General features: G+C 31.2%; 1 protein-coding gene across 3 annotated transcripts in view; it reads right to left on the reverse strand.

Annotated features, from left to right (window-relative positions):
• Nucleotides 1-27,230, reverse strand: part of LOC142325647 (pre-mRNA-processing factor 39-like) — a 117,143-nt gene that overhangs the window by 79,744 nt on the left and 10,169 nt on the right. For all 3 annotated transcript variants that reach the window (XM_075367672.1, XM_075367670.1, XM_075367671.1), the window contains exons 2-7: nucleotides 25,116-25,246; nucleotides 12,977-13,037; nucleotides 11,542-11,849; nucleotides 8,738-8,899; nucleotides 7,781-8,018; nucleotides 6,325-6,503 (exon numbers count right to left, since the gene is read on the reverse strand). In XM_075367672.1, the coding sequence (XP_075223787.1) occupies nucleotides 6,325-6,503; nucleotides 7,781-8,018; nucleotides 8,738-8,899; nucleotides 11,542-11,849; nucleotides 12,977-13,037; nucleotides 25,116-25,246 (1,079 nt within the window). The remainder of the gene's footprint in view (nucleotides 1-6,324; nucleotides 6,504-7,780; nucleotides 8,019-8,737; nucleotides 8,900-11,541; nucleotides 11,850-12,976; nucleotides 13,038-25,115; nucleotides 25,247-27,230) is intronic.

The following is a 27,230-nucleotide window of genomic DNA, read 5'->3' on the forward strand; positions in this document are numbered from 1 at the left end:
TGGGTGAGACCATGAGATAGAAGAAATTATCAGATAGATTATATCTGATGAAATTTTCTTTTTTTTTTCTTAAATCAAGCAAAGATCTCAAAACCAAATTCTGAAATGCAATATGTACTTGGGAGCAGACACTGACTCTGGCCACAATCATTAAGAATAGGTTGAAGCTTAAGAAAATAATGAAAAAATAAGAACAAAGGAATGGGACACAAAGGGTAAAAGTAAAAATGTAGCTAAAATATGAAAAAGAAATCAGGTTCAGGCCTACATATGAAGATCAAGTTACTACATATGAAGATTCAGTGAACAACAAATCAGTCAATTTATAAAGGGAAATAGAATAAAGCAGGGGAGATTTTTGGTCAAAAACCAATGATAATAAAAACTATCATGGGTTCTTAAGATATTAAGCAAATGTGAGTCAATGCCATGTGGCTGATTCTGTGGATGAGTACTCTCCTCAAGCAGATCAAGGACTAGATCTCTCATAACAAGGTCCTCTTATGCTGTTTAACTTATTGCTTGGGGTATCATTCCATTTCTGAAACACCCAAAGGTGGACTCAGAAATGTTACTCTCAAATCTATATTTGAGAGTAGCATTGATCTTTAACCTGAATGTAATCATCTAAAACCGATTAACAATACGCAAACAAAAAGTAGAGATGATGGAGGTAGAAAATTTTAATGCCATATATGAAATTAAATTAATAGGAAGTGTAACATAGCAACAAAAAGAAAGCCGGTTGAACAAGGGCTATGAGACAAAGATAAGTATGATTACAAGAAAAGTAGATATAGAATACATCTACCAGCCTGTCACCCGGCATTCACTTTGGTTTGTTATGACTTAGATTTGTAACGCAACATTCATCCCACCTGAAGTCGATTTCATTCTAGACTGTAGCCAGCAAGTCAAGCATTACCGATGCAGCTGCAGCATTAGTTTCAAGCCTTAGCTCAACAAGACAGACAGGTAAAGGTGGTACATAAACTTTATTTTTAATGAAACCCCACAAGAAAAAATATAGCAGAGTCAAATCTGGGGAGCAAGGTGGCGATGCAACTGGAACTTCATGACCAACTTATCGGCCTGGGAATCAATATAAAGAAAATCTCAAACTTTTAGGTGGTAATGAGGTGGTCCCCCATTTTGCTGGTAGTAATAGCAACCATCTTGGTCATCATCTTACTAAGGGATTACTAAGTAATTAATTAGGACTAACTAATTAAAACTAAGGAATTAGAAAATTTTGAAGCACGCCCAGAAAAAAGATACCATTTACAGTATCTTCCTGAAAGAAGAACAGTCTGTTTGCTTAGGGCACAAGAAACATTGACCTTAAGGCTATCACGAATGTGCTACGAAGTTTCATTAGGGTTTTCACTACCCCCCCATATTCGACCTTATGGATGTTCATATTGTCACTGATGTGAAACATGACTCATCGCTAAAAATTACAGCGTCTAAAAAGGTACCATTGTCTGCAAGTCTACCCGTAATTTCCATATAAGACTGCCGCCAAGCATCATCTGTAATGTGTTGTACCACCATGGTTAAATTGCATGGCTTCAAGTGCAATCATTTACATAATACACACGAAACAGTTGTTTGTGAAATGCCAGTCTTACGTAACACACATCAAGTTGATTTCTTCAGCTTACATGCAAAAATTTTTCTGAGTTGTTCCAGAACAGCTCAGGGATGCATGGGCATCCTGATGATTTTGTATGTTTAACAGAACAACCTGTCTCAACAAAGGCTTGGTGCCAAGAGCAAATTGTATGCCTACAAGGAGGCTGCCTACTGTACTCTCTACAAAATTACGTTGAATTGCAGTTGCTGACTGCAAATCTTGAAACTAACACACACAGCAAACGCATTCTGCACCAGTAAATGTATCCATTAACAACAATGGGACAGTGCTGGTGGCAGAATTCAGTACTAATGAGGTGGCAGAATTCAGTACTAATGAATCATACGGGTCAAAACTTTTTGTGTTTTGCTATGAATGAGACCTCAACCGAATCTGTAAGTTGTATAAAAACTTTTTTAAATGCTTTTAAAGCTGTGAAGTCCTTTTTGAATCGCCCAGTACTTAATAGGATACTTAACAAACTCTACTTAGCTGTATAACAGACAACTAAAAAGAGGTTATTTTAGCTTTCAAGATTAATTTTAGAAGGCGGGCAAAAGAACAATAACGTCACCTATATTACAGAATTAGATCTGAAAAAAGAATGTGACATATATAATAGATTAATAAATTAAAGACATTGTGAAAAATCAGCACCTAATTACCAGGAAAGTTGAGTTATTTATAATCTGAACAACAATCAGGTAGCAGCTGAGTGAATAAAGAAGGCAAAGCTCCAATTCAGAAAGAAGTGAAACAAGGATAAAATTTATCTTGTTTACTTTTGAATTATTTGAACTACATCTCGGTAACTTATACATGGAATAAGCATTAAAGAAAATAAGAATTGGAGAGTGGCGTAAAAAATCTATGGATAAAAAAGTTAAAATTTGCTGATGACATATCTTCCAGCAGAAACCAAACATGAATTAGAAATAATATTGAACGGCGTGGACTAAAATAAATGTACTGAAATATGACAGAAAGAAGATTTATGTTCTTTTATTAAAAAATAGTGACATAAGCCATATTAATGAATCATTAACACTTATGATAGTTTAATAATAAAAAAATAAAAAAATGAAAAATATAACCACAAGTAAATTTGAGGAGAGTGGACCCTTGTATTACAATAAAAAAGAATTTACTGAGCTTCTGTTTCACAAAGATGGAGAAACATTACTATAAAAGAAGACAAAGATTGTTTGTTATATATTAAATTGAGTGTGTAAGATGTCATAATATAAAGCAACTAGCAAATAAGAGAAGAAAACTGTGCATGTAAGATGTCGTAAATATGAGGTTAAAAGATTAATGCAGAATAGAAAGGAATGAACCTTTTTCCCCTTAGATATTACTCCACTCTCAATCTTTGCCTTCATTTTGTTTATTGCTTATTTCACGTATATGTTTCTGGAATATATACTTCCACAGCAACTAGGATAGATTATATCCTTAATTTCACTTCTTTCTGATTCATCAAACTAGTAAATTACTGAGGGCAAAAAGAAATACCTGAAGTTATCTGAAGTTTGTTTTAGAGTGAGAAAAATTACAAAGGATGGACAAGGAATGTATAGATCAATATCATACTAGCACATCCAAAAGGAAGCTTTCACCCCCAAAAAAAAGTTTTACAAATATTAAATCTAAATCTAACAATCAGAAAATATTCTTAAATATACCTGCATGGTATGTATGGTTTATGGCAGGCAGCCTAACACAGTGAATAGATACAACAGTAAGAAAAAGAATAGACCCATTTGAAATGTGATATTGCAGAAGATTACAAATTAGAGGGGCTGATAAAATATGAAATGGACAGGTTTAAAACTAATACATGAGAAGAGAAATCTGTTACAGATCTTGTAAAGAAACAAGCCAGGATGTTTAAAGGATAAACAGGATGATTATCCTCAAACCCGGATAAGGCAGAGATGCTACTACTCCATCACAAAGGTCAATGTTTCAAGTTTCCTGATACTGATCAAGAGGAAATAATATTAAGATAATTAATATAAGAAATCATAAAGGAGAATTTTATTATAACAGTAGTCAAAAGACAAAGTAAAAAATACATCAAAAGCAGATGCACAAGCAAGGACCAGTTGCAGAAATGAAATCTTCTCATAATGGAATCAAAAGTCGCAGCATGAACAATAGGAAATCTGGAAAAATAGAAAAGAAGCTTTCAACTGGAAGGTGAAAGGTAGAAAAGTGAATAAAGTTAAAAATGAGGAAGTCTTAATATAAACAGAAGCGAGAAATTCAGAACAGGTGAACAAGTTTGGTGGGTCATATGTTAAAACATTTATCTTTACAGCTATCACTATTTACAGCTATTTTAGTAAAAGGGAGTATTTAAGGAAAAGAGAGAATGGAGAAGAGAAAAAACAACAAATCAGTTAAACATTGGACAATTTCCAACCCTCCCAAAAAATTTCACCATTTGAACTTGAAATTTTGTTTGGTATGTGATGTAAATTCCATGTTTTACTGAGTCAACAATTAAAATTAAACACAAATAAACATATATCATGGTTCACACAAAATATTTGAATCTTTGCTCCAAATTACTCATCCTCCAAGCTGCAGAAGAATGTAACAATGAGTTTAAATCAAATGTACGCCTATGTCAAGTTTGCCTAGTATTCAAGCAGAACCCTATGTTAGTTATAAATGCTGCTAGTTTTTTTTTTGTCTAACATTTATTTTTTTAATGTTATTTTATTATATTGCTTAATATTTGGAAATCGTGTTTACTTTTTGTCTCGAAAAAGATTTTTTACAGCTGTAGTTTGTTTATTTATCTTCTATGACATTTAACTTATTTTTATTGTTCCATTTTTCATGAGGCATTTGGTATTTTCTAAACAACTTCTTTTATTTTGTATAGAAGTTAAATCCCTTGCTAGTTGACGAATTGTTCAAGAGGTAAAGAAATAAAGAGAATTTTTCAATTCTGCATGCTTGATTGAATTCATCTTTTTCCCATTCAATGGCACCACTGTCTAACGTATATGAATATTTTCAGCCATATTCGATACATAGTTCAAAATGGGTAGCCAAGTAATTAGGATGTATTTTATTATAAGCAGTGATTTATTTGGTTTGAAAATGACAGGACAAAGGATTTGCATTAATAATGGAATAAAGTAGTAAAGATGTTAGTGAAGGCATTTTGTGAGGACATTATGTTGACACCAAGGGTTTATGAGTGGTACAAATGGTTTCACGAAAACTGATAAGTCAATAAAAGTGTTGCGACATTCAAATACATCAACAACCTATGAAAAAATCAATAAAATAAAGGACAATGTGATCCATAAATTTTGATTCACTGTTAGAGAATTGCTGACAAGATGGAATATTTTACATTTTGTGTTAAACAATTTTGAGTGACATTATGGGTATGAATGAAATAAGTAGCAGCAATATTTGTTCCAAAGTACTGAATTTTCAATAAATGTAACATTGCAGAGTAATATTATTAGTTGACATTGCTGATGACTTAGAATTATACAATTGTCTGATTTCCCTGATTATAAAACATAAGTATTCAGTTATGATATTGAGCAAAAGCCCAATCATACCAACATGAGCTTCTGACAAAGTCCAAACATACATACTTTATTTGTTGTTTTACATTAATATGAATGGAAAGCAATAAATACTTTTTGAAAAATTTTAATTCCTATTTTTTTATCACACTTCATATATAATTTGTTTCACAACAGATAGGGAAACATTAATAAATTTCTGTGAGCTTGGTGCACAGGCAAGCATATATTTGCTTCAATGAAGAAGACACTTCACTCCTCACTTACTTACTAAGCCTGGCATGGACTTGTTATTCTTGAAAATAACTTCTCTTTATTTTTGGGAGTGACTTGTATGCTCATGTAAGGTCATCTGTAACACCACTGGTTATGGTGCGCATGTACATGTTTAATGAAATTTTCTTAAAAATCTTTTGTTTAGTACTTCAATAATAAACTTTGTGACTAGACATTATCATGATCATAGTGCAGTTCTTGACATCATAAATGTTGCATTATACTAACTCACTTTATTAGTTGAAACAAGTAATATTATGAAATAAATACACATGATTTTTTAAAATATTTTTCTTCTCAATCCAATTACATTAATACACATTTTTATGTATTTTTCCATGGCAGAAAAGATTTTCTACTTAGTGATTTTGCTAGTAGTTCAAAAAAATTTAAGGAATAGTAATAATTTTAGATTAAAAAATTTGACATCTTATATGTACACTACAGTAACAAAATCTCCATAAAAAAAGATCATAAATAGATGATATTTAGTGAATTTCTTAGTGGGACTAAATACTTATGTAATTTTTTGGACGAACCTGAAATTCAATATAATACTAAAATATAAAATAATATCAGAAACTATTTTAAATGTAGTAATTTGTACAAAGATAGATTTCAAATAATTTCTTTAAAATTCACTGTTTTATTAATATTATCATACATGTTTTCATTAATAAACTTTATGTTTATGAAATTAATATTTTGATGTCATACAACAAAAATGTATTATATACCACAAAACAAGTTTCCTTCCATCCACTGCTCCTCTTATCCATGGATTAATAAAATTTGATAATTTATTCTTTCCTTTTTACAAATATATGTTAAAGTATAAAATACTGAATAAACCTGTGTTTTTCCTGCTTCAGTGGTCATTTTCTTAGCAGGTGGTGTTTCTTCATTGCTCGCTTCTGATGTTGGAGAACTAGGATCATATTCACCTTCAGTAAGCTTCCTCTTCACTCCAACATCACTATCCGATTTTGTACTACCAACTCCTGCTTCTTCTTTCTTTTTTACTTCTTTACCTGAAACAAGGAAAAAATAATCTCTGTAATAAGTCTGATTATTAAAAAATATTATTAAGCACATTCAGACATGAACTTTTTTTTACAAAAATATTGTATCCAGAAAGCCATAACCAAAAATATATATATATTTGGATATATATTTTTTTCCCCCATCATCTTGACTGGTTTGGCAAGCTTCTCAATCAATTCCTTTCTAATACACACTAAACTTTTAATTTCCAACATTACATTAACAAAATTCAGAGTATCTTAATATGCAAGATCTATGAACAAAGCCCTGCTATTAAGAATTTGCCACTAGTTTCTGTATTCTAAGATTCATCTTAAAATCTCATCATTTTGAACTTTATTGAACCAACTAATTTCCAACATTGTTTAATAAAATCATTTTGAAATGCAATTCACTTTTTTTTTATTTATCCTCTATTCTTTGTCTTTCTCTTTTTCTTGTTGCCCATTACATATAGTATATTTCCTTTTAATTGCTGAATCTATATTTGATGGCAGCCAATTTCTTTTCTACATAAAGGTTTTCTACCTTGATATAAACTTGCTTTTAATTAATGTTTGCTAGTAATTTTTCATTTTAAAACTATCATATATAAAACTCCTAAATTCTTTTGACTTCTTGTATCATATAAACTGTGAATTCTTTAATAACTTGCATGATTAAAAATTATCCTGCAATATATAATTAAAGGAAAAAAGAAGAGATATGCAGCATCTCGATAGAAAACAATATTAAATTTAGGCACAATTTAGGTAAACTGGCAACAAAATGCACACCAAATGAGACAAGAAATGCACTGTGAATGGTTTTAATACACTTTTCAGCAACTTCGGTTTTCTATTCAATAATCATAAATAATTTGACCGATACAAACTATTTGAGGGCACTGACTAACATTATCATAAATTGAAAATTAAAAACTAGCGTAAAATTATTTTGTAATTTGAGCATAGACTAAGAATTTCTATTGTAACTCGTACATTTGAAGTCCACTTCAAATAATCAAGGTGACATATTTTTTTCACAATGGGACGCTTATCATCTTAGCTAATAAACAATTAATTTTTTAAATTAATACTTATTCAGCTATCATGGAGTGAAAATCAATTAAAAATGTACGGCATACATTTATTACCATGTTCTACATATTTACTTGTTATAACTTACAAAGTGCTTATCTAGCTACACTAAATTAAGCAGCGCTATTCTATATCGGTGAAAACCACTTAAAACACTAAAATCATTAGCCAAAGACTTAGAATACCTGTTTTAGCAACGGCTTCAGGATTGGATGATTTCTTTTTTTTCTTTTTTTCAGTACCTTCAGGAGGTAATTCATCTTCAGAGACAGCCTCTGTTTCAGGAAGATCAACAGTTGTAGTAGTAGGAAGCTCTTCATCAGAGACCGCTTCTGTTTCCAACTGTTCCTTGCTGCTTTCAGCTGGCAACTCATCTTCAGACACCATCTCTGTGTCAGGATCGATGTTATTACTAGTAGCGACCTATTTTATACATGTACAAAAAAATAAAATAATAAGACATTTAAATTAGTAAAGATACGCTTTAAAAATAAATTTGTAACAAAAAATACGAAAAACCAATACTCTTAAACGCGATTTAAAATAACTCAGGCTGACAATTTCTGGAGATTCAGTAATAGAGTATGACAGAATAATCTTTAAATACATTAATCCTTAATAAGGTAAACGGGTATAAGTCAAGTGAATGAATGCGAGTTGCATAATATCATGGTGAAGCAACCCAGCACAAGACACAGGTTACTCGTAGAAATGCCACAGTTACTATCAAAGGTTTTACGCAACAACTACCAGAAAAGATTAGGAGTGAAGATGTTTCCTGCTTACAATAAGTAGAAAAAGCAACTCTGACTAATGCCACTTATTTACTGATGCTGTTGCTTTATTTGCAGATATCACAACCAGACATTTGGATAAATACCTGGTGATTAATTAATCTAACAATAAATAACAGATAACATATACATTATTTTCACTCTGTAGTGATATCCCCCATTTATTATTTTATCAAAGAAAATGGACAAAGATAGAGACAATTTATTTCATCAAGTAAATGTGTAATAGGCTGTTTAATTCATACAACAAAATAAAATAATATCGTCAATGATCCAAATCTTATGATTATACTGAATAATGTCACTAGAAATTAGAAAAAAGTAAATAAATAAAGCAAATACACAAACCTTATCTTTACTTTCTTTTCGGTCATCTTCACAAATGTCATCTAACCCATCAGTAACCTCATCGATAACAGTCATTCCCTCCAAATGACCAGAATGTTGGTCTGGGCAATCATCACCATCAGCAACTTCTATTACATCAACCTCCATTTTTTCAACTGGAACCTAATAAAAATTAACATAATGTTAATACTCAAATACAAATCTTGCAGATGAATCCACATTACATTTAAAAAGGTGAGATAAGAATGTGTAAGAAAAAAATCGCTTTCACAAAAATTAAAAAATTTATTTATTTTAACAGACATAATAATTTACATCAATGAACCCTTAGCTCAGTCTGCCTTTTTATTAGTTGTACTATTTTTCAACAGACTCTTGACAACAAAAAGATATCTGTTATTTACTCACTCTTAAAAATAAAAGTTTTAGGGAAAAAGTAAACCTATAATCTACTTTCCTTTTGGTAACCTTTTTTTAAAATTTACAACCTAAAGATAAATTACAATAAAAAAAATTAACAAAATAGATATGAAGTTTGTTAAAAACAAATAAGCGGGGATTTTAAAAATATCCATGTCTGTATAAATCCAATTGGCTTAATTTTTTTGGTGCACTTGTCTGAAACGTATATTTACAGTGATATTATGATATTGACTAAACATCAATGTGGCATTGATGTTTAGTTTATTGCTGGCTTTCAAAAAGGCTACAAGTCTTTTCATATGTTAGGCGATTTTTAACTTGTGGAAAAAATGGAATAACGAACTTACATTTAACTTTAAAAATGGAATAAAGTACAGCACACCGAATTGGAAATGTTGAATGTTGCTTTTGATGATTATTCTATTAATAAAACAAGTGTTTACAAGTGGTACAAATATTTCTAAGAAGATCATGAAAACATTAAAAGACTGCCCTGGCCGTCCTAGCACATCAACAGATGACAACATCGAAATGAAGAAAATGATTATGGACAATTGCCGAATAATTATATCAGAGAGGTTGCTGATGATGTTGGCATCTTCTGGCTCATGCCGAGGAATTTTTTCAAATGTTTTAGACATGAAATGCGTGGTGGCAAACCTTTTTCCAAAATTGTTGAACTTCGACCAAAAGCAGTGCCGAATGAACAGCGCTCAGGAGTTGCTGAATGATGTGAAAAACGATCCAGAACTGCTCAAACAGGTCATAACTGGTGATGAAACACGGGTATGACATTGAAACCAAAGCCTAACGGTCCCAGTGAAAGCTTCCTGAACAGCCAAGACCGAAAAAACTCATCAAATTCAATCGAATGTGAAGGTTTTAAACACTGTGTTCTTCAATTTCAACAGCTTAGTTTATCATGAACTATTCCCACAGGTCGTACAGTCAGTAAGGAATACTAATTGGAGGTTCTACGCGATTTGCATGAAGTAATCCGAAGAAAACAATTCACAACAAAATGGTGAAACAATTCATAGCAATTGCACCTGATAATGCACCTCTCTCTCTCTTTTTTCTGCTTAGCCTCTGGAACCATTGTAAGATATTACTTCAGAGGATGAATGAGAATGAATGTATGAATATAAATAAAGTGTAGTCTTGTACAGTATCAGATCAACTATTCCTAAGATGTGTGGTTACTTGAAACCCAACCACTGAAGAACACCGGTATCCGCGACCTACTATTCAAATACATATAAAAGTAACTGCATTTACTAAGATTTGAACCTTAGAACTCTCAATTTCAAAATCAGCTGATTTGCAATGATGAGTTAACCGCTAGACCAGCCCCCCAGTGAGCTATGATAATGCACTGCTCTCACACTTCACCACTTGTTCATGAATTTTTGGCCCAAAACAACACAGTTATGGTGCCTCAGCCTCTGTATGCCAGCTGGACACAGGCCCCCTTATGACTTGAAGAACCATGAAAGCTGAAAAGAACCATGAAAGGATGACATTTTGCCAACATTTAAGAGATAAAGAAAGAATCGCTTAAGGAGCTAAACATGATACCAAAAACTGCATGCCAGAAGTACTTTGAAGTTTGGAAAAAGTGCTGGCACAAATCTATTATATCTAAAGGGGAGTACTTTGAAAGTAACAAAATCAGTATTGAAATAAATTCCATTATTTTTTTAACAAAACCTCATACGTTTATTTAAGGCACATTAACTTTTTTAAATATTACAAGTTGTACTAGTTGCACACATAGAAGCATGAAAAGACGGATTAAAAAAAAAGTTGTCTTTTATATGTTACAACCATCATTTGCAACATCTGACATTAACAAATTTTATACATCATTATCCTTAACTCCTTAAAATACTTTGCACCAGCTACTGTTATTTGCATTAATGTAACCAAAACACAAAAAACAACTGATCTACATGTAACAAAATATAAACTACAACAATTTATAAAATGTTGACAGATTCAATCAAGCTTATAAAAACTTATCATTTGAATGAATTTAAAATTTTCTAATCGATATTAAAAGCATAACTGTCAAACAGAAAGTCTATTTTACTAGTATGAATATATGTTAAAAAATGGAAATCATATCTGTCAGTAATATGTTATAGTAACCTATCAATTGTTATAAACTGAGTAAAGAAATTTATTACAAAAATAATTAATTATTTTATAAGCAAAGTAACATAAAATTACATTAAAGATTTTGAAGAAAAATGCGAGCAAAAAAAGATCAGATCCAACAGACACATAAGAGTTTAATTACACCCCTTCATATGAAATGGAAAAATCATAAAATTACTTATAAAAATACAGGTCGACTGATATTAATGAATCTAACTTACTTCTTGGATATCATCATCTCCATCTTTATTAGAAGAATTCTTTCTTTCTGAATTATTTCGTTCCCTTTCACGTAGTTTTAATGAAGGTGAAGGTGAAGCCCTAATAGGGGCCTGTACGACAACACTTGGCGGTGGTGCATCTTCTAGTTCAGGCACATCATCCCTTGACTTGATCTTCAATAAGTCATCTTTAATCTTGCCAATATTAATATTATATTCATAATCTTTTGATTTATTACTAACATTACCACCAGTTTCTTTACTATTTAATTGAGTGACTTCCTCTTTAACGTAGGCATTATCCCTAGCTGAAAAACAAAAATGATATTTGTGTAAAAATCAATTACGCCTTACATAAACTACAACACAGAAAAATACTTTATGGACAACAAAACACATAAGCAAGTCAAAACTTGGTGCTTTTGCTATGAAATGAAATCTCAACCGACATTGTAATTTACCTAAATAGATTTTTATTGTTTTTAGAGGTATGAAGTCCTTTTTTAATCACCTGATATACATTTATATTGTTATCACATATATGCCTAATTTAATATCAGTGAACGAACACTGTAGCAATTCAATGTGAGCTGGCACACAGTATACTAAAGTATAATAAAAGGACAACAGAAGTAAGAAAGAATGAAGTAAATAGATGAGGTAAAGATTGGAAACTACAAGAGGATGAAGGAGAGACTTTGTACAGGAACAGATGGATAGACATATCCACATTTGTTATTGAACCCAGTTTCATTTATCCTTTAACTCTCAGAAATCATTGCCTGCCCGAAAAAGAAAAAATCTTACTACAAACGTAAATTTGTGAGTAAAATAATTAATAAGTTAATGAAAATAAATTAAAGTGTAATATAAACAAAAATATTAGATTATTATTAAATATATAAATATATATCATCATTGTGAATTCACTACCTGCTGTTGTGTGTTTGTGTGAACAGACACAGAACAGGCTGATGCTCCATTAAAATTTCTTTATGTTGAATGAATTTTTAAGATATGAAAAATGCCAAACCTGACGAGGGTTCAAACTGAGAATCTTTCAGATGAAAAGCCAGAATGCTACAGCAGAGGTTGCAGTATGTAACATTTTTTATAAAACAAAAACTTAATTTTTTTTATTTATCGATGGATTTTTTAGATATATTAAGATCACATTTTTTATTATTTATAATTTTTTTTATTTAGTTCTGTTTAAAAATTTAAGAATTCCAAGATCTGAAACATCAATTTTTGAATTTAGAACAGAACATTATCACTTTACAATGGAAATCGGCACATTTAGACAAACATTGCGAATAAAACATAACTAAAGAAAAAATAACGAAAACTTAACAGTAATAGATTTAATTATGATTTAACATTAAGATCCAAATTATACAAACTAGTTAATACAGATGTACATAATAAAACTTACAATCTTGCAACTGACTAGGATCAACAATAGATATTCCATTTGTTTCCGATACATTGAGATCCTGAAAAAAAACCAAGAAAATCAACTTACTGCTAAAGAAATAACATACATAAATTTCAATTACTTGATAAAAATACATTTATTTTTAACAAAAAAATGTATTTTATCTGAAAACATAGGGTAGAATAAGTCAATATAGTCACACGTTTTAGATACGTAAAAGCTTGTAAAAAAATTCAAAAAAGATGATTGAAAATATTACAGACATACTTTCACCATCTATTATGAATACACAAGATTTTTTTTACATGGAAAAGAGTTGAAATAATTGAAGTTTTTAAAATGTCATGAAAATTGCAGGAAAGCTCATACTTACGTCTAATTACACATTTATTTTTACTAATACTTTTGTTATTCGTGTTAATAATAAAAAAAAGTAAAAGAAAATTGTGAATTTTTAAAAACTGTAAGCAAAAATTAGAATAAATCTAAAAACATAACAGAACTGAAATAACTGTTACTTAACTGTCAAACAGACTGGTTTTACATTACAGCAACAGATATTTAATTTTGACTGGATTGACATTTTCAGATTATAAATTAAAAGATCAAAAAAACAAACTTTGTATTTATTATGACAGCTAATATACTTAATGACAAACTACAATATATCTATTACTAACTAATGAACATAATAAGCAGACTTAAGAAACTATTTTTAAACTAGCTCTACCCGCCACACTTCGCTGTGGCACATTGTGGTTGCATGGATGAGAATGAGAAACAAAACAAAGCATACGTTTCATAGAAGTTTAATTTTGCAATACTTGTGAATATACAATATTTTTTGTTTTTCCACTGTCTGCGTAGATATAAAGGCTATCTGGTTTGCCGATTCGGGAACACGCAACATACAGTTGCCCATGTGAGAAGCAATCCGCATCTAAATCTAAACCACACAATTCTAAAGATTGACCTTGAGCTTTATCGATTGTGACTGCAAATGCCAATCGAATTGTGAATTGCAATCTTTTAAATTAAAATGATGTATCGATCGGGATTATGGGTATTCGAGGAATGAAGACATCTTCACCTTAGAAAGGCCCTGTTAAAATCGTTGCTTCCACTATGTTATTCATCAATTTCTTAACTGCAAGTTGCTTGCCGTTGCAGAGTTTTGGCTGATTAATATTCCGCAACAGGATAATTGTAATTTTTTTATCGAACCGTTGCTAGAATCAATCTAATGAGGAATGTTTTCCCAGTTCCTCCTGGCGTATCCAAGAAGAAGGTCCCCCCCAACTCCGTGATTTATCATTTGCATTATGCGATCATAAATGCCTTTCTGTTCACGCGTTGATTTGGGAATGTTTGATTGGACATATGACTGAAGATCACCAATGTTGTAACTCTGTTCATGGCGTAAATCCACATCAAATGAAGCAATCGCAGCTCGGGTGGGTGCTGGCTTTCCCAATTGACTAAGAACTTTATTTGCAATAGCTAAGCATTTGTCTTCAATATATGCTTCGTTGTAAATGCCTTCTGTAAATTCCATGTTCATATTGGTATTTTCTAGGCATACTCTATGCAAAATATCCTCAGCCATATGCGGTCGATATCTTTCCCATAACTCTGTGGGTGATGAAGGGAAGCAAGCGGTCAATATAATTGCGAATAATGCATGAATTTGGTTTGGATGTGCAGTGTTGCACGCGTCATTAATACATATATCCCACTGTTGTTCGTTTTCTAATTTAGAGCTTGGTGAAAAGTACCTCGATTAAAGTGAATATTTAATTCAGATTGTATAATAATCTGAATCAGATGCAAGTGGATACTTTTTTTTTTTTTTGTTAATAAACAATGTAATTGGGAACAGGTATTGTTTCACATGTGACTGCGGTTGTCGTTAGCTAGTATGGCGAGGTGTTCCCCTCGCTTCTGGCAGATGGCGCGGTCACTGGTACACAACTGACCGTTAAAAAACTGTTTTCTCGTGGTCGCGGGTATGTGACTGATGCAAAAAATAGATAAAAACAATCTTTGATGCGGGTTATATATCGTGCTAAAATTTGAGCTCAATCGGTGCAGAACATTTTGAGTTTTTGAAGCGTACACAAACGAAATTAACATTTTTATATATAAAGATTTGTGGGCTGCAAAAAAAAGCTCTTAAGTCGTGCGAAAAAACACATTTTAAATGCTTACAAAAGCAGAGTAATGCTTACAAATTACAGAATAATCAAACTGCGTTGATTTCAAATGTTAATAAACTGCTAACATAAGTAGAAGTTGTGCTGCTTCAGTGTCCAAGGTGATTCTCGAGTATGAATCTACTAATGAATTACGGTCTCCAAAAAAAACAAAACCCCGCAGGTCAATTGAAAAAAAGGGGAGATTTTGATAAAAACGCAATTCGTAAAAAAATTACACGAATTTGAATTATTTAGAAATAGTTTAGCGGTGTATTACATCCTTTGGAAGAGAAATCGGTTATTGTCTTCGACAACGCTTCTTATCATTAGACGAAAAGAATTCCAGCCGTGTTATAAAAAACAATGATATCAAAATGTGGCTTAGTTCAAAAGGAATAATTTTTGAAGAGGTTTAAGTTATGTTCAATCATTGCAAAGGATTTCGCGTATTAAAAGTAATTATAGCCCGTATAAAATTGGTTAGACACACAACGGCATATTGGTAAGTCGTGTTTTTAATCGGCTCCTAACGAATATGTTTGCCGGCCTTCGTGGCGCGAGTGGTAACGTCTCGGACTTTAATCCGGTGGTTCCGAGTTGGAATCCCGGTCAGGCATGGCATTTTCATACGCTATAAATCATTCATATCATCACTAACTGCGGTTGTCCTTCTTGGTGGCTTTTCTTTTTGTTTTGGTGTTTTTTTTAAATAAAATACAGATGTTTTAGCTGTTAAATATAATTCAAAGAAATTTGTTACTTAATCAGTTGTGATTTTGTTTACATTGGCAAAGGCCATACGGGCTCTTTGTGATTGGTCATCGTGTTTGACAGCGGCCATCTTGCATTGATCTGATTGGTTTTCCTTTGTTTACATTTCCATCTGATTTTATTTATTAAAAAAACTGTACAAATTAAAAATAGATAGATAGATTTATTAAAAATAGATGAAAACAATCTTTGATGCGGGTTATATATCGTGCTAAAATTTGAGCTGAATTGGTGCAGAACATTTTGAGTTTTTGAAGGCGTACACAAACAAACTTAACATTTTTATATATATAGATTATATACTCCAAATTGACTACGTATTTTTCATTAACAGTAGTTACTTTAATAATTTTTTTATATCGATTAGTTGCAAATAAGATGAATTATACGAGTTCCTGAGGATGGAAATTAATTCTGAGACCACTTGAACGTTTCAAATTCAATTGTTGATAAGCGGCTTTTATGTATTTAAGTAGTTACTTTAATCGACTATAATTAATTACACAACAATGAATCATTCTCAGCTGCTAAAATACAAAAGTGAACTAACAAAATGATTAAATAGGTTGTTTTAAGTATGTAAGAGGCATGTTTTTTTTTTTTTATAGTAAGGTCTGTTTTGAAATAAAATCGATACTGAAAAATACAAACTTTATTACTTGCATATAAAACTTAGATTAATTTTCTTCTTTTCTACTAAGCCGCCTAACTTCAAAATATACTTCATAGTGTTTCACTAGCTTCTTCAATCCCTCTTCAAGAAATACCACTACCAGTAACTTACACCATGCAATATCATATTTTTCAATTCATTATCAAACCTTTGTTTTAGCAAGGCAATGCTTTAGGTAAAGAAAAAAAGTAATTGCTGAGAGCTAAGTCAGGGCTATAGGATTGAAAATTTTCTGAAAAAATCTTTCTAATTGCCACATTGTCAGCTTTGGTGTGTATGGCCCGTTATCATGCAAAAACAAAATCCCACAGAATACTATCCCACATCAATTGTTTTTTACAACTTTTCTAGGACTTTCTTTAACATTTAGCAATACATATTGGCATTCACAATAATACCTTGATCGGTAAATTATACGAGCAAGATACACTTTTTATTACAAAAAATCAGAACCCATAAACTTCTTTATCAAACGCTCTTGTTTGAACTTCTTCAGTTTAGATTATGAATGCCACCATCGCATTGACTGCTGCTTTGCCTCTATGTTTAAATAACAAATCCAGGTTTCTGTTATCTCTGATAACAATCTGATCAATAATAATTCATCGCTTTCATTTTCATAACGCTGCAAAAATTCATGCGCTTCAGCAAGATGTTTTTCCTTCGATGTGTCGGTTAACATTTTCGGTACTACCTGGTACACAATTTTTTATAGTCCAACTTTTCAGTCAAAACTTCATAAATCTAAAATCATGAAACATCAGCAAACATCAAAGCAATACAATGAAGCGCCAGTTTTATAGAATTTTTTTTTTAATTTTTCAATCAAATTATTGGTTATCATCGGGGCCGGGCGCTACAATCTTTATCATGAATGTTCATTTACTCTTCTAGAAATGAATGGCAACATTCTATTACCATCATACTTTAGTGTATTTATAATATTCTCCCTGTGAATTTCAGCCAACTTATTTTTTTTTTGCAAAAAAAAAAAAATCGGATTACTCCTCATACTTCATATTTTGTGAGATCATGAATTGTAGCACTCATGGATGAATCCATGTTTATAAATGGATGTGTATAAACAACTACCAAGAAAAGACTAAACTGTTGTAGCTAACAAATGATTATCGATTGAAATAACTGAGCTATGCAAGCACCATCTGTTTACTTTTCCATATATAGGTGGTAAATTCAAAACAGATCTTATTTTAGAAACACGCCTCGTATATTAACATAAACAAGGTAACTTATGAAACGTGTAATTAATCTTCTGTAAAGGATACATTTAATCTGACAATATGAACTTACATAAATAATATATGCATTACAATAGTGAAAATCAAAGTCTTTCAAAAAAATGTATGTACGCCGATATAAACTATATACAGAGGCTGCCTGAATTTATGAAGCACATGGTCACCTTTTAATAATAAAAGGTGCTGGTAAAACAGATGTTCTGATTAATATTTACAGAAGATAAATATTTTTCATCAGAAAAAAATGATGTTTTTGTCAACGTATTATTATTCATAAAATTACTTCAAATCATATTAATTATTTCCTACTACATTTTGAGTTAACAGTACAAACTGCCTAGAAGATGTTTTCTGTTGATGTTCCAGGTATGAAATCGACATATTCTGGAGGGGGTGACTGCTTCATCTTCAGAATCCATTTATAAATATCATGTACTATCAGACCGGATCACATTTATGGCAATAATTTAGAATTTATCTTGCCGGAATGAGACAAGTCTAGCGAACTAATCTCTCAAACAGTGAAATGTTCACGGTAATGGGAAGGTAGATGCTGAAAACATGACAAATATTGAGAAAATATAAATCTTTCTGAATAAGTAGATTGGTGCACCTCAATTGCAAGTACATGACCAGATTACAACTACACTTTAAACGTCTTTAATCAGTATTTCAAGTAAGACTCGAACACTGTCAGTTTTAAATACTTTAATGATACGTGAAACATAAGTTATTTCGGTGAGAAACATATTAATCAGCTTTAGTTTTAGAGACCTGCAAATACCATCAAATAGTTACTTGCCGAGCCGATTTCGGAGCAATTTCGTATTATGTATTTTAACTTGGGAAACACTTGGGCAAATTTTTTTTATAAATATAGAACAGATTTTAATATTGTAAAATCAGGCTACAAGAAAATAAATGAATAATGGCCATTAGAAAATGACATGGATGACATTTTTAATTTTAGTAACACGCCCATACTGAGTTTTATGATTTAAACCATTACTTTACATAAAAAATGAATTTACTTCCATTTTTCATTACGTACAGCATAATACACACCACTGTGAATATTTGATGTTTTAATTTAATTAAGTGCACTGACTATATTCCTCAATATTTAGTTACATAATTTTCAGAAAAGTCAATTCTGAAAATTGTTGGTTTTTACATTACCTTTTTTTTTTTTTTAATTTTTAAAATTCTTAACTGATACTGCACTACAACAAATGTTTCTAAAATAATTGCAGTTTTTAAGAACAACATTTTCTCTTTTTTTTTACTTTGTCCATCCTTTCACAGTACCTATTTTATTCTTAATAACTTTTCTCTATCACCATCTTCCATTTAAAATAATTAATTTTAATATTAGTCATTAAACAATTTTTCCAACACACTCTTCCAAATTACCCATCATGCAGTCCCTTCATTTTTGATTGAACACATCACAGTCTTTAAAACGTTCATAAATAATGTGTTCCTTTATAATTTTACAGTTCTTCAATGCTGAATCTAACATCATATTATTGAAGTTGAAACAAATGCATTGTCCTTCTACTGGAGATTTTTGCAGTTAACTAAAAACATTTTGTGCATGGAAATGTAGTACATGAAAGCTTGAAACTGTAATTTCTTTTGTAAATCATTTAAAAATTCTTTATTGCTTTTTTCCTTTCTTTTGAAAAAATTATCTTTTTTCAACACATTTCTTTCCTTTTTAGTATATTCGATAATGCTGTTGTTAAATGATTTACTACATTTATAAGGAATTAATTGCTTTAAATATTTTTAAACTATATTTCTTCAATATTTTACTTCATCTTGTCTGGCACATAATTTGCTGTTTTTTTCTTTCTCATCACAGCGGCTTTTATTTGTGTTTATACCTCATGCAATTTAGTCAGGTAAATAATCGGTTCCTTATAACTGGAAAATTTTTTTTTTTGTTAAGGTGATTATTTTGAAGAACTTTTCAGCCTGATACTTATTTTTATGCTTTCCCAATTTTCATTACAGGTTTTCAATAGTGTTCTATCAGTTGATATGCATTAACTCAATCCTTTCATACTGGTTTACTTTCTCTTCTCACAGTAGTGATCCAAGTACTTTAAAATTAATTGGTAAGGGTGAAAATTTATTCAACAACTGCTACCATTTAATTTTTACATGGCTCTTCCTTGTACTTATCCTCTAGTAACATCCAATTTCCCTTTGTTCCCTAGTTTTGCAGTCAGCAACAGTTTTCAGTCTATTTTAATTTGTTTAATTTCCTATAACATTTTCTAACTTCTGCTCATTTCTCTTCAAAATGCTATTTACTTTCTGCACTAATTTTTGATCTACTCTATCTTTCTCTTGCCAGAGGTTCTTAGTACTCAAATTGTTGGCATCCATCAATTGTTTCCATGAAGCCCTATTTATATGGTACATTATTTTGCAAAATTAACATGAATAGAATGATGTTTTAAATAAGTTACAGCTGATATTTCTATTTCTTCATATTCTATAAAAAAAAACCCATAGGGCTGCAAAAAACAAAAAAAAAGAGCCATCCTTATTTATAAACTCTAGTATTGATCTTGGATATGTCTCGTAAAAATTCTCAAGTGTGAAACGTGCATTTGTACAAATATAAACAATAATTTAGCAAATTTTCTAAACTAAAATTACATTTACTTTTGCTTTGAAAATAAAATTATTAAATGTAAAGGTAACTCAATGGGTAGCCGTCATAGGACTGTCCATAAATAAAAATACTATTCTTTTTGAAAAGCAAAAAGCATAAAGGATTTTTTAATAATAGTAGAATGTGTTTTGAATATTTAGTATTCAGTGCTAATATCAAAGGGTCGAAAAAGTATTTTTGAAGTTAATAGACATTTATAAAAGTTATAAAGGTTTTTTTAGGTTCTAAAGAATAAATACTGTAATTTAATAAAATATAAATTATAACTTTTGTAAACTAGAATTTATTTAAACGCTTTAATTGCTGTTAGTATATGAATAAAAAAGCTATTATAAAAATATAAAAAGGATTTTATTTAAAAAAAAAAAATTATTTACTGAAAAATAAAAGGCAAATATAATTTATTTTTCTATATAGTTTCCTGCTTTAGAAATACATATTTCCCAGTGAGAAGAAAGGTTTATTATCGCAGCATTGTAGAATGAAGCTGATTGCAATAGGAGCTAATTGCACACGAATCCCTCCACGCCCTCGTCATCTTGAAATCGTTGCCCTCCTATAGCTTTTTTAACCAGGACAAAGGGTATGGACTGTAGGAAGGATGATCAAGTTGAGTCCAGTGCATTTCTTCTAGTTTTGAGACCATTAGAGCTGCAGTATGGGGCCTGGCATTGTCGTGGAGGAGGATGCCTCTCAAATTGGTTGTTCTCATCTTTTGTGGTGATATGCAGCCCTCACCTCGTTCAACAGCTCACAGAAGTAAGCAGTATTGACTGTCTGACACTCATGCAAAGCGTCAATGAGCAAAATGCCTCGCCAGTGAAAAAAACAGCTGAAAGAACCTTGCCAGCAAACAGTCGAGTCTTGGCTATCACTGGGGCTGCCTCCCCTTTCCTCCACCACTCTATATTGGCTTGTTTCAACTGGGAAGTGTAATGTGAACCCACTTTCATTGCAGGTGACAATCCGACTCAAAAATGCATCACCTTCTTTGCAAACCTTGCTGTAAGCCTGTGACCTCCAAACGTCTCAACTTCTGATCTGCAGTCAAAAGGCGAGGGACCCGTCTGGCACACACTTTACGGAACTGTAGGTCATTTGTGATAATTGTTAGACAGCTCCCATATCTTATTCCAACTTGTTCTGCAATTTCGGATACTCTCACCCATCAATCATCTTCAAGAATTTCTCAAACCGCGCAAATGTTTTCATCTGTAATGCTGGTCTGAGGACAGCGATCATGTTCCTGATTTTCCGTTCATTCTCATCCTTCCTTGAAATCTTTGTGCCAGGCAATTACACAGAGTCCCTGAGAATGTTTGGTTCCCAAACTGTGCAGTCAATCTCTGGAAAATTTCCATCGCTCAAACTCCTTCATAAGCAAGAAATTTTTTAATTATGTGTTGCACAGCGCAGGGATGTACCTGTTGCTCCAATATCATGAGCCTTACTGACAAATCGGGAGTGTGAAATGGCCAGCTCTCCTCACTCCTAATGATTCCACCCAAACATACTAGAAACGCAGGCTCAGTCCTACCAACTGTAGACGCTCAGGAACAAAAATCCTGTATATTTGATTTACCCTCATAATAATTGAGATCAAAATAATATGGCTCTAACATAAACTATTTGATTGATGATGGAAAATTCAAATGTTAGATATATTTGTTACAAAAAGGAAACAGCGATATGAATTTTTGTTTAAAGGAACAGAACTAAGTACAATATTGGATTGTAAAGCCAAATTCTATATTTCAGCATCTGGTTTGTATCAATTGTTGGAAAAAAAAGTTGAAAAAATGTGTATATTCATACGTTATTCCCTCATTGCCATGTATAAGAATCCTACCATATTCAACAATCAATTACAGAAGTTGTGTAACGCTCTTAAAACACCAGAAGAGATAATCAAATGAACCTTTAAAGTAATGAGTGTAATTATCTGATTTTATTTATTAAAAATCTATGAAAAAGCAACTGAAATGGAAAGTAAAATACCAACAGTCACATGACACATATTAAATTTATTGAAAGAAAGATAGGTAACTATGTTTTAGAAAATAAATATCAGCTGCTGACACCAAGAAAAAAAAATATTGAAAAATATTGATGGGGATTAATATAGCAATCGGTGTTGTATAAAGAACATAATAAGTGCGATAAACATTTACCAAAAAGTAGAGAACCCAAATTACGTTAACATAATGTACACATAACAGGACAGTAAAGAAATAAAAAATGAAACGTCTAACTTTGAATAAACTGTAAAAAAATTATCGGCCAATATTTTTTAAATTATATTTTTAAATATTTAATCATTTATTTATGTTTATTATTAATGATTAATTTAATGAAATTGAGTTTCTGCTGGATCCCTAGCCATCTACGAATTGTGAGTAATGAACATGCAGATTCTGCTGCTAGGGACGCATGTGGTCAACCTTCTTTCACCAATCTTGTTACTACATGTGATTTTTAGCGATTGCGTAAAAAACGCTCTTCGAACAAAGCAGCAAGGTGACTGGACTGCCACAGCGGATAATAAACTCTGATACATTAAAAACACTGTGTTGCCATGGGCCTCATCTTTTAGAAAACTCCGCCGAGAGGAAGCAGTCCTTTGTCAATTGCGGTTAGGCCATACTAGTCACACATGGCTGTCTAATGTCAAAAGTAAATGCACCAACATGCGTACGATGCAATTGGCTCTTGACTGTGCGCCACATTCTTGTGGATTGCATTTTGTTATGCGACATTGCGTCGTAAATATAAATCGCCCAGGAACATTAACCAAATCCTGGGTATAAGGAAGTTTTGGACCAGGTCTTTTTATATCTTAGATGTATTAATATTTTACATACTTTTTAATAGTGGTGTTCTTTTTTTTTTTACTGTTATGTATTTTAATTATATTTTCTTCTGTTATCCGAGAAGGAGCCTTTTACACTCCTCTCAGAGTTTGTTCAATTTATTTAAAATGAACAAGCTATATATATATATATATATATATTTTTTTTTATTTATTTTTAATTTTTTCATCCGAGTAGTTTATTTATCAGTGATAGTTTTTTAATTTTTTTTTAATGATATTTTATCTGTTATTAGTTGTTAAGTTTTAGCCTTTTTATATTTTACGTTTTTCACCTAGGTTTAGTATTTTTTTTTTTTTTTATTTTTTAGTCTTCCCGTTATCCAAGTTAGAGCCCTTTACACCCCTCTTAGACTTTGTTAAATTCTTTTTAGTTTTAGTTTACTTTACGTTTTTAATTTTACGCTTATTTCTAATTTTAGTTTTATTTCTGTGATACTAGTTTTTAGTCTCTTTAAAAAAAAAGAAAGTTTAGATGTGATTAGTCGTAAGTTTTTGTCTTAATTTTTTGGTTTCAATGTTTTAGTTTTTAGCTGTTTATTTTTATTTTTTTCAGTAAAATTTTATATCCAGGTGATGATAATGCCATGGCGTTTTTCACCCCAAAAAAATTTAATGAAATGCATATTATTTATTAAATTAAGTTTAAATGATATTTTGTCAATATGATCACATTACAAAAAAACAATGCTAAATCATTTACTAATGTCATGTAGGCCACGTCAGATAATTGGCAGCAACCGATTACATTTTTACTAATTTTATTAAGTTCAATAATGTTTCTGTATATCATACATGGACTTTTTAAAAAAAAGATCAATTTTTTGAATATTATTGTGATAGTATTCATAAAAAATATGATATTCTAAGTTTCTTACTTGATTTTTCAATTTCATCAAAGAATACTGTCAAGTTGATTTGAAAATTTTACCAAAGCATACTGTTAAATTTTAAACATTTATATTTTTCAATACTACTGAAACTCAACACAACTGCTAAATATACACAAACTTCACACATTTATTGGAACAGCTGAAAATTTGAAATTACCTGTGCATTTGCTGCAAAAACAAGAGAGCAACATATTTTTGCAAAATCACTTCTTTCAATGCTTCTAAATATTAAAAATAATTATTTTATAAAAAATTACTCGAATGGATAAAAATAAAATGAAATACAGACAGTAACCAATTTGACATTTCAGTAACCAACAAATTCTTAAAAATTGTTAAAAACACTTCTTTACAACAAAAATTTGAGAACAGAAATTTAAAAAAAAACTTATATTGTTTTGTCATACAAGCATTGCTTTGGTAATAATCAACCATATAGCTATACAATCCACATTTAAGTATGACAGAATTAATACTAATAGAAAGGAAATATGCAGGTGATCACAACAATTCCAATTAGACAATAGAAGTGTTAAAATATTTCAAGAAAACTTTGAGAAGCAATCGATCAGTTTCATGTCACATGACCTGAAATGACACGATTGCTTTCAATCATTACGGTCACTGAGCAATAACAGGTACTTCTGGAAGTACATTGGTGTAAAAGCTAACTGATTCTTTTTACTTTTTATAAATCTGACCAAACAATTGAGCATTTATTAATGCTTTAAAGGCAAGTTCAGAATTAAAAATATCAATATTAATTTAATAAAACAACAATTCTTACAATATTATCAGAGAATAATTCTTTATTTTCTGTCTCTACAGAACTTTTATTTTTACTTCTTAGGTTTCTTTTCTTTCCAGAGATTTTCTTTTTTTCTTTTGAGGCTGTTACATCAATTCCATCACCACTACCTGAAATATAACAAATAAAATTTAATTACAAAGTAATTAATACCCAATAATTTGTTCGATGAAACATGTCTGACAACAGTTGATTACTTATTAAGATTAATCAAGAAAATCATAAAAACTTTAGGTGTGAAACATGCCCCTCAAACTGGTAGGATCCTTAAATACCCATGACAAGAGTCTACAAGTGACAACATAGTCTATCTCTTGTCATGGGTATTTTTACCGTTGAAAAAATGATAATATATCTGTATCAATCGATTCATAAAATATCAATTGAAAGTGATTTATTTGTTATCAGTATACAAAATACTCAAAAATCTTTCACTCACATGAAACATCAAGAGTTCAATGAAGTAACCCATATAAACTTTGATTCAATAAACTTATACCAAATACAACTTTGTAAAACCATGCTGATGCGACAGGTCAAAATTACATCTGAGATGCATATGTGTTTTAGTGATGGATATACATTTTCTACACACAAGTATGTATTGTCATAATAACAATATATTAAATGAACCGATACAATTCATGTATAATATACTTTTTCACAGGAAACCGATCGGATTTGAACTGGAACAGATATTGTTACGCTATTAAAGGTGAAGGGTCTTGTTTTTTAAACCTGCTGTAGAAGGCCATAACCTACTGATGGTTGACACTAGTCTCAGCATGTTTAAACAACATGTGGGTTACACCGCTTTGAAGTCAAGGTAATGTAGAAAGACACCTACCTGCGGGAAGAGGGTGAGCAGGAACTTGACAGGGTTGAGCAGGCACAGTTCCTCCACCTCCATCACCAAATCCATACTTGTACCTCATTACCTTGCCTGCCACAACAGCAAGTCTATTTTCTTCTTTGTCATTTTATTCTTCTTTCTCTCTTTCCCTCATCCATAGGACCTCTTTAAAACTCAGGATCTCTATACAGTTACCTTATTTCAGTTAAAATAATCAACTCTCAAATCTTTAACCGTTGTGGAAACCTTCTCATGAATTTTAATTTTCCCTTCATCCAAGAGTTTTTTCAAATCTGCTTATCACAGATCCAAAAGCTCGTGACCATCTAAATCTTCTTTAAGATACACGGCGTATTGACTCTCAAAGAAAGTATCTATTTTATTCCAGATACAATGACTTGAGAAAGATTTTTACTTTATCAGTGCACATCCCTTAGAACACAATTGGCAGCATCTACCTGAGTACATGGTCAATAGCACTATCACTCCACCTATGAGTATCTAATCGTAGCAGATATCCAAACCTCAATCCTCTCCCTTGTGGGTCACCATGAATTCATCCCAATCAACTTATATCAATACACCTTGGCTATTTTGCACTAATGCAATCTATTTGTTATATAGAGATTCAGGCAATATCATCTAACACCTAAAATTCTTTCAGACTAAACAGACACTATCAGAATATAATATCAATTAAAATTAAGATTCAACAATTTATAACCTATCAGGCAACACAAGACACAGTTTAATAAAATTTACAGCAAGCATCACAATAATATAAAACCCTAAAATTAGAGTTTTTTTTTAATAGTAATAAGGAGACTTAATCCACTCGGCCAGAAAAACATTTTAAAATCAAAATATACAATACATGATGCAAGTGCAGTATTGCATTGCTTTATTCTATGCACCACACTGTTTTACCTCCTTGCTTAAAAGGGAGAAAATTTTTGACAGATTGTTACTGAAAAACAAGCAATTCCAGTAGCATGTTTATAAGAACTTTTTTTACTTTTTTTCAGAGCAATCAGCTATACATAAATATAATAAGAAACTCGTTCTGAAACAGACTATATAAAACTCCATATGTGTTGTGTGTGTGTGTGCGTGCATGTGTGATCTCAAATAAAAAAATGAATGAAATAGCTGTAGTAGTATAGTCAGCAGCAGCAGTGCGTGCGCACAGACACAAACTGCACTATCAACACACAGCTACTAGAAAAACAAAAAAGGTTAAA

Source organism: Lycorma delicatula, chromosome 5 (genome assembly GCF_047948215.1).
Source record: "Lycorma delicatula isolate Av1 chromosome 5, ASM4794821v1, whole genome shotgun sequence".
Taxonomy (NCBI): Eukaryota; Metazoa; Arthropoda; class Insecta; order Hemiptera; family Fulgoridae; genus Lycorma; species Lycorma delicatula.